The sequence below is a fragment of the Lepidochelys olivacea genome (genome assembly GCF_965140295.1).
Source record: "Lepidochelys olivacea isolate rLepOli2 genome assembly, chromosome: 11".
NCBI lineage: Eukaryota > Metazoa > Chordata > Testudines > Cheloniidae > Lepidochelys > Lepidochelys olivacea.
The window spans coordinates 34,530,443-34,544,185 of record NC_140421.1 but is presented as its reverse complement, the minus strand read 5'-3'; the positions used below and the strand labels follow the sequence as shown (position 1 = coordinate 34,544,185).

The 13,743-nt window shown below is 41.7% G+C and overlaps 1 protein-coding gene across 1 annotated transcript in view; it reads left to right on the top strand.

Annotated features, from left to right (window-relative positions):
* The window catches only part of FAP (fibroblast activation protein alpha), a 54,344-nt gene extending 49,149 nt beyond the window's left edge, over positions 1-5,195 (top strand). The window contains exons 23-26 of the mRNA XM_084643571.1: positions 212-276; positions 1,206-1,278; positions 1,555-1,628; positions 4,861-5,195. Of these exons, the coding sequence (XP_084499697.1) occupies positions 212-276; positions 1,206-1,278; positions 1,555-1,628; positions 4,861-4,962 (314 nt within the window). The 3' untranslated portion in view covers positions 4,963-5,195. The remainder of the gene's footprint in view (positions 1-211; positions 277-1,205; positions 1,279-1,554; positions 1,629-4,860) is intronic.
* Positions 5,196-13,743: the final 8,548 nt, after the last annotated feature.

Sequence of the window (13,743 nt, the reverse complement as noted above, 5' to 3'; positions counted from 1 at the left end):
CTTCATAAATGATCTTTGTATGTAGCTGGTTTTAGTGTAGTGTGAGGAAGCCAGGAGCTACAGTGATGGATGCCACAGAAATAGTCTAAAATAAATAATACATTTAGGGTGTATTAATGGAACTGTGTGCAGTTTAAACACATACTCATAGTATTCAACCATTAGATGTGTATATATTTTGTCTACAGCTCTTTTTTTTTTTATACGATAGCATCTATCTACACAGAGCGATTTATGGGTCTTCCGACTGAGTCAGATAATCTCGAACACTACAAAGTAAGAATTCTCTTCATTGCATTTGTTTTCCTCAAACTTAGAATCACATTATCAGGGAGGAAGGGAGAAGTGGGGAAGAGAAATCATCTTCCAGCCCTAGTAGTATCAGCCCTATGGCAGTGAGAGCTACTAGCATGGAATTCACCTGCCTATAGTTTACTCTCTTTTCCTATATTTAATAGTCTTAAATATTCTATGTTTAAAGGTCCTTGTTGTCCCATTGGAACAGACAGGGTCAGTTCAAATAATGCTGCTTACCTTCAGCATCGGGGGGGGGACCCCCAGTGATGGGTTTAAATGATGATTACTGGTCGTTGTTGGGACCACTTGGTGTGGAATGCAAGCTGCTTTGTGCAGACTGAACTCTGTGGTGAAATGACATGAGCCCCCTAGGTAATCAGATTATCGTCCCTAAATGGGGGCACATTGCTGGTTCCTAATGGTTTAACAGGAAATTTCCATCCTCTGTTCATGCCCCCGATTCCCTCCACAAACATACATACCAGTTGTGAACACATTTAGGGCCTGATCCAAATTCCACTTAAGTCAGTGGAAAGGCTCTTACTGACTTCATTAGGCTTTGCATTAGGCCCTTAATACTCATTTCCAAACCCCATCCAAACGGCAGAAACTCCTCATCCCAAACTCCTCTGGCAGAGCATTTTGGTGTAAGAGGAATGGCATTGCAGCCAGTGGGAGGGATAGGGTGGAGGCCTGAGATTTGTGTCAACTAGCCCTGGGAAAAGCCTAGAGAATATATCTGGCTTCCATTCCAAGCCCAGAGAGTAATAAATAATCACTGTTGTCGTTAGAGTGCCAGTTTATATGATGATTCAGTTAGTTTTATACTATGCAGTGAAAGCCTTTTACCTACGTGACTAAGTGGTCTAAATTGCAGCTGCTGAAGTGTTCATTTTTCCCCTGAACAGAATTCAACTGTGATGGCAAGAGCGGAGAATTTCCGAAACGTGAAATATCTTCTCATCCACGGAACAGCAGATGGTGAGGTTTACGAAAGGCAGTTCAAATACTAAGCCACAACCTCTTTGTTTGAGAAACGTTAAGCATCTTTCTTTGACTTCGATTAGGGTCAGTACTTAGATGTTTGGTCCATTTCCATGGGGCATATAAAGTGTTACTTACTCATTGTTAGTAATGTCAACTGTATGACTCGATAATTGATGGACTGAACTTAATGCATTATATCTTTAAACTATCTGGTATTTACCAGATTTTAATAACCCACTCTTCTCCTTTTTGTTCTGTTCCTTTTTCCAGATAATGTACATTTCCAGAACTCAGCACAGATCTCTAAAGCTTTGGTTAATGCACAGGTGGATTTCCAGGCAATGGTAGATAACAAACTATTTTTCTTTTTAAGCATTGGCTTATAATTCCTCTTACATCTGGGGACATTTTTAAGAAGCTCAGTTTAACCTAGTGAGTCCCACAGTGTAGCTGGTAGTCTGGGGAACACTTGCTGGTAGCCCCAGAAAACTGGCTAGCCAAATGAGACTGGCTCTGCTCCTTGTTTCCAGCTGCTTCAACAGAGGAGGAGGTTCTTCTTTGCAAATAATAGCTTGAAGGCCTGTAAAAGCACCTGGAAACAAGAATGAGCAGTCAGCTTAGGTGGCTCTTCTTGAAGCTGTTGCTACCTAATAAAAGAGGAGGAGGGATTAGGAGCTGCCTTCAGGGACCTGCCAGCCACAAACAAAGATGAATGCTCGCAGTGAAGGGAATAAGGCATCTGGATAGTAGGTCCAGAGGGAGAAGAGAACAAGTTGTCAGGGAAGCCTATGCAGGGCAGCAGGGGCAGAGAGAACAGAACAGACAGGAGGGTGGAAGGGATGAATGGCAAGCAAAAGGAGGCCAAATGGACAAAACATTTATTGCATTCATGCCAAGCTTGCTTATTCTATACCCTTCACTCCTGGGCTAATGACAGATACATGAGCCCTGTCCCTGTCCTACCTCTGTCTATGAGCTCCCACACACGAGTACATTGGCAACCCCCATGGGACTTGGATTTGTGGCACTCCATAAATGTGTGGATCATTGTGTGGGCTTCAGATATCCTGCATTCCCCACCAATACAGCAAAAAATGCTGGTTCTGCTGCATTTGTAGAGAAGAGAAGGACCTGGCCTAAAAAAATAATAATTTGGATTTTGGAGTGTCTTTATGACGCCTGGATGGAAATAACTTAAGGCAAATTGTCCAGTTTAAAAATAAGTGAAAATAATTGCTGCTGTTCCAAGGTATAACATAATCCATCTAGAAAAGGAGGACTTGTGGCACCTTAGAGACTAACAAATTTATCTGAGCATAAGCTTTTGTGAGCTACAGCTCACTTCATCGGATGCATGCAGTGGAAAATACAGTGGTAAGTTTTTATATACACAGAGAACATGAAACAATGGATGTTACCATACACCCTGTAACAAGAGTGATTGGGTTAGGTGAGCTATTCCCAGCAGGAGAGAAAAAAACCTTTTGTAGTGATAATCAAGGTGGGCCATTTCCAGCAGCTGACAAAAACATGTGAGGAACAATAGGGGAGAAAAATAAACATGGGGGAATAGTTTTACTTTGTGTAATGACCCATCCATTCCCAGTCTTTATTCAAGCCTAATTTAATGGTGTCCAGTTTGCAAATTAATTCCAATTCAGCGGTCTCTCGTTGGAGTCTGTTTTTGAAGTGTTTTTGTTGTAATATTGCGACTTTTAGGTTTGTAATTGAGTGACCAGAGAGATTGAAGTGTTCTCCAACTGGTTTTTGAATGTTATAATTCTTGACGTCTGATTTGTGTCCATTTATTCTTTTACGTAGAGACTGTCCAGTTTGGCTAATGTACATGGCAGAGGGGCATTGCTGGCATATGATGGCATATATCACATTGGTAGATGTGCAGGTGAACGAGCCTCTGATAGTGTGACTGATGTGATTAGGCCTTATGATGGTAACATAGAATAGATAGATAGGCCCCTGAATAGATATATGGACACAGTTGGCAACAGGCTTTGTTGCAAGGGTAGGTTCCTGGGTTAGTATTTTTGTTGTGTGGTGTGTGGTTGCTGGTGAGTATTTGCTTCAGGTTGGGGGGCTGTCTGTAGGCAAGGACTGGCCTGTCTCCCAAGATCTGTGAGAGTGATGGGGTCGTCCTTTAGGATAGGTTATAGATCCTTGATGATGCGCTGGAGAGGTTTTAGTTGGGGGCTGAAGGTGACGGCTAGTGGCATTCTGTTATTTTCTTTGTTGGGCCTGTCCTGTAGTAGGTAACTTCTGGGTACTCTTCTGGCTCTATCAATCTGTTTCTTCACTTCAGCAGGTGGGTATTGTAGTTGTAAGAATGCTTGATAGAGATCTTGTAGGTGTTTGTCTCTGTCTGAGGGGTTGGAGCAAATGTGGTTGTATCGTAGAGCTTGGCTGTAGACAATGGATTGTGTGTTGTGGTCTGGATGAAAGCTGGAGGCATGTAGGTAAGTATAGCGGTCAGTAGGTTTCCAGTGTAGGGTTGTGTTTATGTGACCATTGCTTATTAGCATTGTAGTGTCCAGGAAGTGGATCTCTTGTGTGGACTGGTCCAGGCTGAGGTTGATGGTGGGATGGAAATTGTTGAACTCATGGTGGAGTTCCTCAAGGGCTTCTTTTCCATGGGTCCAGATGATGAAGATGTCATCAATGTAGTGCAAATAGAGTCGGGGCATTAGGGGACGAGAGCTGAGGAAGCGTTGTTCTAAGTCAGCCATAAAAATGTTGGCATACTGTGGGGCCATGCGGGTACCCATAGCAGTGCCACTGGTTTGAAGGTATACATTGTTCACATTTGCGGATGTTCTCTCCTGCTGATAATAGCTCACCTTACCTGATCACTCTCCTTACAGTGTGTATGGTAACGTCCATTGTTTCATGTTCTCTGTGTATATAAAAACTTACCACTGTATTTTCCACTGCATGCATCGGATGAAGTGAGCTGTAACTCACGAAAGCTTATGCTCAAATAAATTTGTTAGTCTCTAAGGTGCCACAAGTACTCCTTTTCTTTTTGCGGATACAGAGTAACACGGCTGCTACTCTGAAACCTGTCATAATCCATCTAAATCACTGTTCTCAGGATGCTGTACATAATGACTAGTATAATGCTGAATGATTTGGACAGATCTCCACAATTTTTAGGCGAGGGCTGTTTGGTGAGAATAAAACATTGCTAGCTAAATCAGTCCGTTTTAATAATCCTACTACTAAGGACATGCAGCACATGCCAGGGACTCTTGTCCCTGAGGGCATCTTGGAGTGTTTTTGCTCTGGCTTGATGCAACTAACTCACCAGGCAGCCACTCTGACTCCCAAATCACAGATTATTTAGAAACTTTGTTCAATGAGAATATGAATATAATGAAAACTGATCAAAAATAATTAACACAAAAAAACCAAAGATCTACCAAGTCACTGCCCATTTGCCTTTGTGAGGCACCTTTATGGGGCTGTAATAATAATTAGTAAAGATCAAGCTTCTGGATTGTTTACTTACTGTAGGATAGAGAAATCAAGTGTGTTTTGTTGGTTTTTTTTCTTCTTTTTCAGTGGTACACTGATCAGGACCATGGAATTCCAGGCCTTTCGAGTAAACATCTTTATACCCATATGACCCACTTCCTCAAACAATGTTTTTCCCTGTCAGAGTAACAAAGGTATTCTCAGCACGATTAAGCATCTTATACATCACCAAGAGCTAGACGTGCCTTGACGTAATGCAGTTGTAACTGTGCATAGATTAAGTATATTCTGCAGGTGGATTAATAGTTAAAGATTAAGATATTTTTAATTTGGAGTTTACATCTGTTATTGGTGTTGTATATTAGCAGATACTATACCACTACAGGTTTTGGCACATTTAACACCGGCCTGTTAAAAAAAAAAATAAAACCAGAATTTAAAATGCTATGTATGGTTATTGTTATCTTGCATAAAACTCATGTTTGGGGTTCTGGTTCATGTTCCAGAGATAGATGCTCATTTGGGAAGAAGACATAAAGCCAAATGAATATGCTTGCTTAGTTATATTAATAACAGTTGACAGCGCAATGTGATTTGCTAATTAATGTCCCAACCACAGTAACCATGGACAAAACCTAGTGCTGGGTGAACCACACAAGGTTTAAAATTGCAGTTTGTATAATCATGCTGAAGCTTAGATGCTTGTCCAAAGTTTAGTCAGTGCTGGTAGGTTTGAAATCCTGAGTTCCAAAGAAGAGTCTTTTCCTGAGATTTCCACTGCTTCCTAGCATGAGCGAGGTCTGTAGCTTGGTGTTTCTGGTCTTCATCTGGGCTGATATGAAAACATTCACAGATGCTTGAATTTTTTTTTTTTTTTTTAATTTACCAAACCTTTTGAAACTCAAACCAAGTTTCAGTTTGGGTTCATTTTAAGGGGTAGAAGAAGTACGTTCAGCACAGTTATTTTATTCCAACAGTTGTTTCCATTCTTATCCAGAACTTGCTAGCCACATTGTGTGTATCCAGTGACCAAATCTGTGGCAGAGGCATCATTTTCATGAAGTTTCAATGGGCAGTTTTATCCTGGCAATGCCCATCTCCTCACTGGGACCCCATTTTACAGACAGGGAATTGAGGCACAGAGTTCCCAAGATCACACAGGAAGTCCATGGTGGAGTAAGGAATTGAATCTGGGTGTCCTATGTCCTAGGCCGGTGCCCCAACCACTGGGCCATTCTTCCTCTCTGCTAGCCAGTTAGCCTCCCTCAAATTGCTAAATATAATAGCAACACTGAACTGAATCTCAAATACCATTCAGTCAAAAATGAGAGGAATCATTCAGTCTTTTCTCGCTTTGTTTTCAATTAATGTTAATCCACTTAAAACAGATTTTTTAAAAAGATAGCCCAATGATACTTGGGCCTTGATTCACCACTGCATGACTCCAGTTTACCACTGGTGCAACTCCACTGAAATCAGAGTAACTGAAGTTTTGGGCCCTGATTCGCTCTCAATGTTGGGGGGGGGATGCTGCTTGGGAAGAGTCCTTTTACAGGGTGCAGACGTGGGAAGTGTCACCTCACCCTTTCAAAATAGACCTAGTCAAGTTCTAGAGGATGTTCAGAAATCAATTAAATAAAAATATGAAAAATAGAATCTGTGAGGAAAAGTGAAGTGAACTTGGCAAAGAGAAGCTAGAAGGATAACATAACTATCTACAGATACACAAAATGATCTTTATCATTATAAAGATGATAGTCATTGCTAGTCCATGAGAACAGAATCTGGAATGGACAGAAGACAAAGAAGGAAAACTTTATGGTAAATATTTAGAAAACGCCCTAAATTCATGCTTCCTGACGTGGGCAAGGTCAGTACAATGCTACACATTTAGCAGGTCTTTTTGTTATGAGTTTGTACACAGCCTAGCCCAGTGGTTTACTGTCTATCTTTGGGGTCCCTCAGCGCTTCCACAATGCCAATAAACAAACAACAACAAGAACAATAAAAGGGAACTGGAAAAGAGATACCAAAAGTGGCTTTGAAATCACTACCAGTGGACATTCGAGCCCTAGACTAAGTGTTCACCGATCAGGGATGATTTGAGAATTAAATCAATCCTGCCATGATGCAGGGAAATAGACCAGATGTTCTACAAACCAAATGATTCTATGATCATACTTGCATAGGAGTTACCATACTGTATCAGACCCAGGGTCCATTTTATCCAGCTTCTTGTCTTTGACAGTAGCCAGTGCACCATGCTTTAGAGGAAGGTGCAAGAAACCTTGAAGTGGGCAGTTATGGAATAACCCATAGGAAAAGCTTTTTTCTAACCCTGTCCACTGTTGCCTTAGATTTCTTTGTGTGAAAGCAAAGGCCTTAATTTGACCAAAATGACAAAAATACAGGATTTGTCCAATGAAGTTAAAAGGTGGAAGCAAACTGCTGTATAACAACTCCCTTTGTTTTGTGGATGGTGATAACAAATCTGATTTTCCTCATATAAAAACATTCTTCAGAGACAGATAAATCTTTATGTAAATGTTGTTGCCAAGCTGTTTGTAATGGTTAAATTATACTTTGATGGGGACTCTTCAGAAAATATTCAGTTCAGTTAAGGTTTTTTTGGAAATACTCCAATTAAGTGACGTTAATGAGCTTTTTGTTGATAATGTAATTAAAATTCAGCTGTTCTAATTGTAAAAAGGAAAAAATTATAGCTCTGAGAAAGTTAACAGTAAAATAAACAAATATAACATGAAGCGGGGCTAATTAAATGGTGATTATATGGGCCTCTGTGAGTGTTCTACTGACAACAGTACTTTCAATAATGGGTGATTTCACAAATGAGGAATATAAGTCAGTTGAATTTATTAGGGCCTAATTCTCAACTCTCTTACAGTGGTGTAACTCCAGAGAAGCCACTGTAAAATGGGTATGACTGAGCAGAGAAACACTATTTAGGTTCAAAGGATACAGATAGGCACCTACTGCAATTTTCAAAAGCACCTAACTCCCATTGATTGAAATGGGAATTAGGCACCTAGGCAGTTTTAAGATTTTACATACCACCTATCTGTATCTTTAGGCATTTAAATACCTTTAAAAATCATCCCCTACTGTCTAATATTGGAAGTATAACCAATGAAATGATTCTGACCTAATGAGTCATTCATAAGCTGTGTAAGCTATGAAGCTAGAAGCGCTTGGAGGAATGGGCATACTTGGAGAGTTTAAAAGGTGTGTGTGTGTGTGTATGTGTCTGTGTGTGTAGATAGAAAGATAGATGAAATAATGTTTAGAAATGGATTAAGTTGCCTGGACATCATTGTTAATCTGCTCTAGTGCCTAGTTATTATCTGGGAAAATAGAGCAGGCATTGTCAGACTTGGCTTCTGGGGTTGGGGGAGAAAGTAGGGGGATAGACAGAGGTAGGGCTGGGGGCCCAGGGGGGAAGCACACCATTCTGTTAATTTTGCTTAATGTTTTTCTACATCAGCCACTATGCACTCTCTTCACCGTTTGTAAGGAAAAGCAGGACTACGTCTCCAGAATAGTGTGACAACTACACAGCACTGCTGGAATAACTTCTACACTGCAATCAGGAAGACAGGGCCAGTGAGTTAAGTAGTTAAGGATGGGAGGCAATATCTTCAGCTGATGCCAGTATTTAAATCTCCTTGTAATCACATATGCTCCGTCCACATAGGCAGTCTGTGCTAACAGCAGACAATAGGGCTGATGTGCAGTGCAGAAACTCCTATGTGTTCATTCATTAGCAACTGACACAGTGCCCATCAGAATCCCTGCAGCACTCTCCACTCTGTATTGCCATCCACCAAGTCTGGCAGAGTCTCAGCATGTCTACTGATTGGGACAGTTAGAAAGAGCTAGCACACTCCTCCCCTCCCACAGGGGTTCAGGCAGGCTACAGCTCCTCGTAGCCCCTCCAGTCAGGCTTTCAGCTCACCCCTGGGGTGGACAGCCTGCCTGCTCTGCTTCTCAGTGGTCTTTCAGGATGCTTCCAAGAGATGAAACACTCCACCTCCTCTCCTCTGGGTCTCCTCCCAAGCTGGCCTCACCTAGCTCTATGGAAACAAATTGTGCTCTTCCTCACCTGAGCTTTATTTCTAATTAGGTCTGGCCCATTCTCCAGGTGCAAGCAGGCAGTTTAACTGATCTCTCAGGTCTGTATTACCCCTTTACCAGCATGTGTGAGGTGAACACCCTATTCATACCTGGACTTTAGTCTCAAACTTGATATTTTAGCTCTCTCTGACCCAATTTACCACAGTGGACAGCTAAACTTTGGTTTTAAATAACTCTAAGGGTATGTCTACACTTGGAGTTGGGAGTGTGAGTCCCAGTCAAGGAGACATGCCTGTGCTAGCTCCAATCAAGCTATCACGCTAAAAACACAGTGTAGCTGTGGCAGCGGGAGTGACCAGCCACCCTGAATATGGTCCCATTGAACATGCTAGGTACCTAGTCAGGGTGGCTAGCCCCTCCTGCTGGTTGCAACACCTCAGCTTCACTCTGTAGCATGGTGGTTCAGTCAGAGCTAGCCTGGGAAATCCCACCCCCCAGCTCGAAGTGTAGTTATTTAAACAAGTCTGCTAAGTCACTGGAGATGGAGCTTTAGAGAGGAAGTGTGTAGACACTACTATTTTATTTGTATTGAGCAGAGAAGTCCTTGTACTGGGAAATAATCAAACACCGATTAGATTGTTTACAGTTCCAGTTCCCCTGTGGATGCTTTGCTAGCACAAAATAAACCAAACATGGTGGCAAAGCAGGGGCTGCTTCAGTTCAGTGGCTTAAATATTTCTCGTACAGCATCTACACATGCACAGCAGTAGATCCTCTGGCCCCACTCCAACCCCATGCTCTCTCCTGCTCCCTGCCCACCCCCATTCCATGCTGTACAGGGTGCACACACCCCATGAGCATCTCTCCCACATCCAGCCCCTCTTTCCCATCCAAAGTGGAACCACACCAGTTTTGCTGCACTGGACCTTCTGTGGCTGCAGAATAGGCATGGAGAAAAACATGAGTGAAAAGGCCAGGTGCACCTCCAGCCAGGCCTTCAGGCCATGGTTCAAGCTCATAACAAATTGGATCAGAGATAAAGTCAACTTCACATCACATTTAGTATCTTCCAGTTTATCAGTCAGCTCCCAATTACAGGGCACAGCTGTTTAATACATTTTGTAGAGCCATTTAAATGCTTTGTATTTAATCTGAATAATTTATCATATTTGCTAACGGTATTGGTATTACTTTCAATTATATTCATTGTCTTCACAAAATGTAGCATAACTGGTACACAGTGGACCAACTCCTCTGCCCGCGTAAATTGCTGCAGCTCCATTGATTTCACATGGAGCCGTGCCAATATGTAGCATCAGACACTGTGGCCTATTCCATCGGCATGATACCTCTCTACTCAATGAGGGCCAAACCCTCAGCCTTGGTGCATCCATGGTGGCATGGAGCCTCGCTGGAGCTGTACAGTTTAGCCAGGTTCTGGGGCACTAGAGTCTTTCATGTAGTCTGAGAGGGAAAAATCCTCCTTCACTGAAAGCCATCACTGCTCTGTGAGGTGTAGTCAAGCCTGGGAAATGATGTCAGGCAAGTTATAAGCATGTGCTGTGCTTCTCTGAAACCCACAGTGGGAGTTCAGATCCCGTCTGACTGTCAGGCAGTGGTGGGGACCCTTAATGGGTCACATAGCCCGAACAGTATAGTCCTGGCTGACAAGTCATTGGACAGATGAACACCTCCAGGGTAATTGTCATGAAGAGAGGGGAACATGTTTACCACCCATTCCCCCAAGACACAACCACCACCGATGTGCATGTGTTGTGTATTTAATAACAAAAATGGTAGAAAAACAGTAACAAAAAAAGGTCATTGGAATGTGCTGACTTGGTTGAAAAAACAAAATTTAGAAAAAAAAAATTTGTTTTTCATAAAAAATCAAATTGTGATGAGAAACTTCCTTAAAAGTACAAAATTCAAAAAATTTCAGCCCCTCTAATAAATACACTGGACACGTACTTGATCCATTTCTGTAATTTTGTTTGGCATACAGCTCACCCATTGCATACAGTTGCACTCACAAATATACAGCAATAACGAAAAGCACAGATGGGTTTTGCTTCTTTCCTGTAAAGTTTTTATATTGTGTATCATTCAAGACATATTTGTAATCTGATGATCCTTAGATTGTGCTGAACTAAATAATCTATATAGCAAGTTGACTACCCAGGTGCATTCAGCTGCTCTGTTTCATACTTCATACTCATTTGAAATGACTATACTGTAAATAGAAAACTTTATTTTTACAAAAAGAAAAGAAGTACTTGTGGCACCTTAGAGACTAACAAATTTATCTGAGCATAAGCTTTCGTGAGCTACAGCTCACTTCATCGGATGCAACTCATGAAAGCTTATGCTCAGATAAATTTGTTAGTCTCTAAGGTGCCACAAGTACTTCTTTTCTTTTTGTAAAAATAAAGTTTTCTATTTACAGTACTCCTTTTCTTTTTGTGAATACAGACTAACACTGCTGCTACTTTGAAACTTGTCTTTATTTTTACACTAGAGAATAAATAGGACTAAACAAACAAGAAGTAAAGAACTGACAGGATTCTGGGGAAGGTGATATTGTATTATCTTTTGCAGAGCTGATTTAGGAAGGCTGTGTATCTTTCAACTAATAATAAATAAAACTCAACATGCAGTAAAGTAAGGTTAGTAGCAGTCCATTGCAAAAGGACTATCTGTGTACCATACTGGGCAAGAAACTGATAAAAGGCCAACTGAACACCATCTGCTGTCCTGCCTGGGAACTGCAGAACTGCTCTCTGGTGTGTTCTCATAGATGAGTAGGAAAGTTCACCAACATGATGGAGAGACACAGCACCTTGTGATATTTAAGGATTCGACTCACTTTCCTATTTAAAGTCTGATTTTGCCCCCCATACCTAACAATCTTAAAATCTTAGTCCAGAGTAAATTTTTTAAAAATTTGGGGCAAGGTAGGCAAGGCACTTTAGTGGTATTGGGGTTCCCTAAAATGAATGGATTTGGGTTTTGCAAGTTGTGTGAATGCTTAATTTGGCTCCCAAACATCTTGGTGTAGAGGCTGCAGACCTGTTTCATTCTGTCTGTGCCGGGGAGGATTGGTGCCTTGGATTAGTTTGGGGTGAGTTTGTGTGTGTGTGCAGTGAGGTTGTGTTGGATGAGGAATTATACAGATATTAACACACCTTTCAGACAAAAGTTTGAAAAGCCAAAGTATGTGCGATATACCTGCAGTATTTGGATCCATGTGTTAATATATGTAAGCACATAATCCCAATCCATACATTGAATCGGGGATTTGAAAACATTTTGGATTGGGGGGAGTGAGAATAAAGATAAGGGAGAGAGAAATGAGAGAGAGAAGGGAGGTATAAAAAGGAGATTGATGGGAGAAGAAATGAATGAGGAGGGAGAATGAGTTGATGTAGGAAGGGGGAAGAGTGAATGAAAAGTGGAGGAATATAGGGAATAGCAGTGGAAGAGGCTGTGCACTTAAGTTTTAAACTTCAGCACAAGCAGTCATTTGTCCTTCACATATAGAAAACTTACAGGGAACATTGGCTTCAGTACATGGACCCTGTGAGTGGAGCAATGTAATAACTTCACAATGTTAGAAATTAAAATATACCATGTGGCCAGTGTAAGGTGGCATGACGTGATGAGATTTGCTGTTCCCTAGGTATATACAATAATACTGTACAGTTACATGGGTATCTATGGGGGCGTTGGTGAGCATACATTACAATTTGTATTTGCTGTTATATTACATATAGGATCTAGGCTTATCAGGCTAGAGGCTAGATTCTGGTTTATATTCTGACTCCTTTCGTGCTGCTCAGGCAGTATGTGTGGCTGGAATCTGGCCACAGTCGGCCAGCAAAGAATTCTTCTAATGAAGGAGAACTCTGCTGGTGTGAGGGGTTAGGTGGGGAGAGAGAGGATGTATCTTTAGGGACCATACTCCAGTATCATAACTTAGCCCCTACGATGCTCTAGTTCATGCTGGGGCCACTGCTGGTGCACAGGTTCAGTGAGCTGTAAGTGGCTTCCTAGTGATCCCACACCCCTCCCTCTACCAAGCAGAACTTTAGGCTCAGGGGAGCATTTAGCCCTTAATTTCTAACATCTAATTTGGACCATCTGATCACTTACAAATATAATAAGCGCTGTCAGTTGTACATACATTGTTACAATTTGTACTTACAGGTTTAGCAGGTAGTTCCAGATCCGGATCCCAACCCATGAAAAAAACCACAGGAGGAATTCTCCATTGGGATCTCCTCTTGGAGACCCCAGACTGTTGTTTCATAAAAGAGGATGAAGGACCCATCCCACAACACTGGCAGATCCTCAGGAATCTGTTCAGATCCCAGGGCCATGTACACAGAAGCTTTGTGCCTCTATGCCAGCTCCGGCCATTGGTGCCCTTCCCTCCTGCCTCCTTGGCAATGCTGCTTCATCAGAGCTGGGCTTCTGATCCTGTCACTGATGCCCCAAGGACTCACTCTGAAGGGCAACTCTACATGATATAATACAGCCTGGGCCTGTATTATTCTTTTAAACTCATTTCCAGGGCACCAGGCTATATGAGCAGATCTAAGGGGCATGATGTAGATCTCAGTTATGTAACAAGTATTTGGCGTACAGATCACACATGTACCATATATTCTCATACGTAGGAATTTACAAAATTGATACATTGCACCTGGACATAATTTGAATTGAAACCAAATGTTTCTATTACATTCAATCTGTCTGGTTTAGGGTTTTGTACTGGTGCCCATCACAGTAGTATCTCAGCTTTTCTTGAGTTAATTATATCGGCACAGCAAGGTCTCTGGTGGACTTTATGGAGTCTTCCCTTTCTCTGGTTGTGGG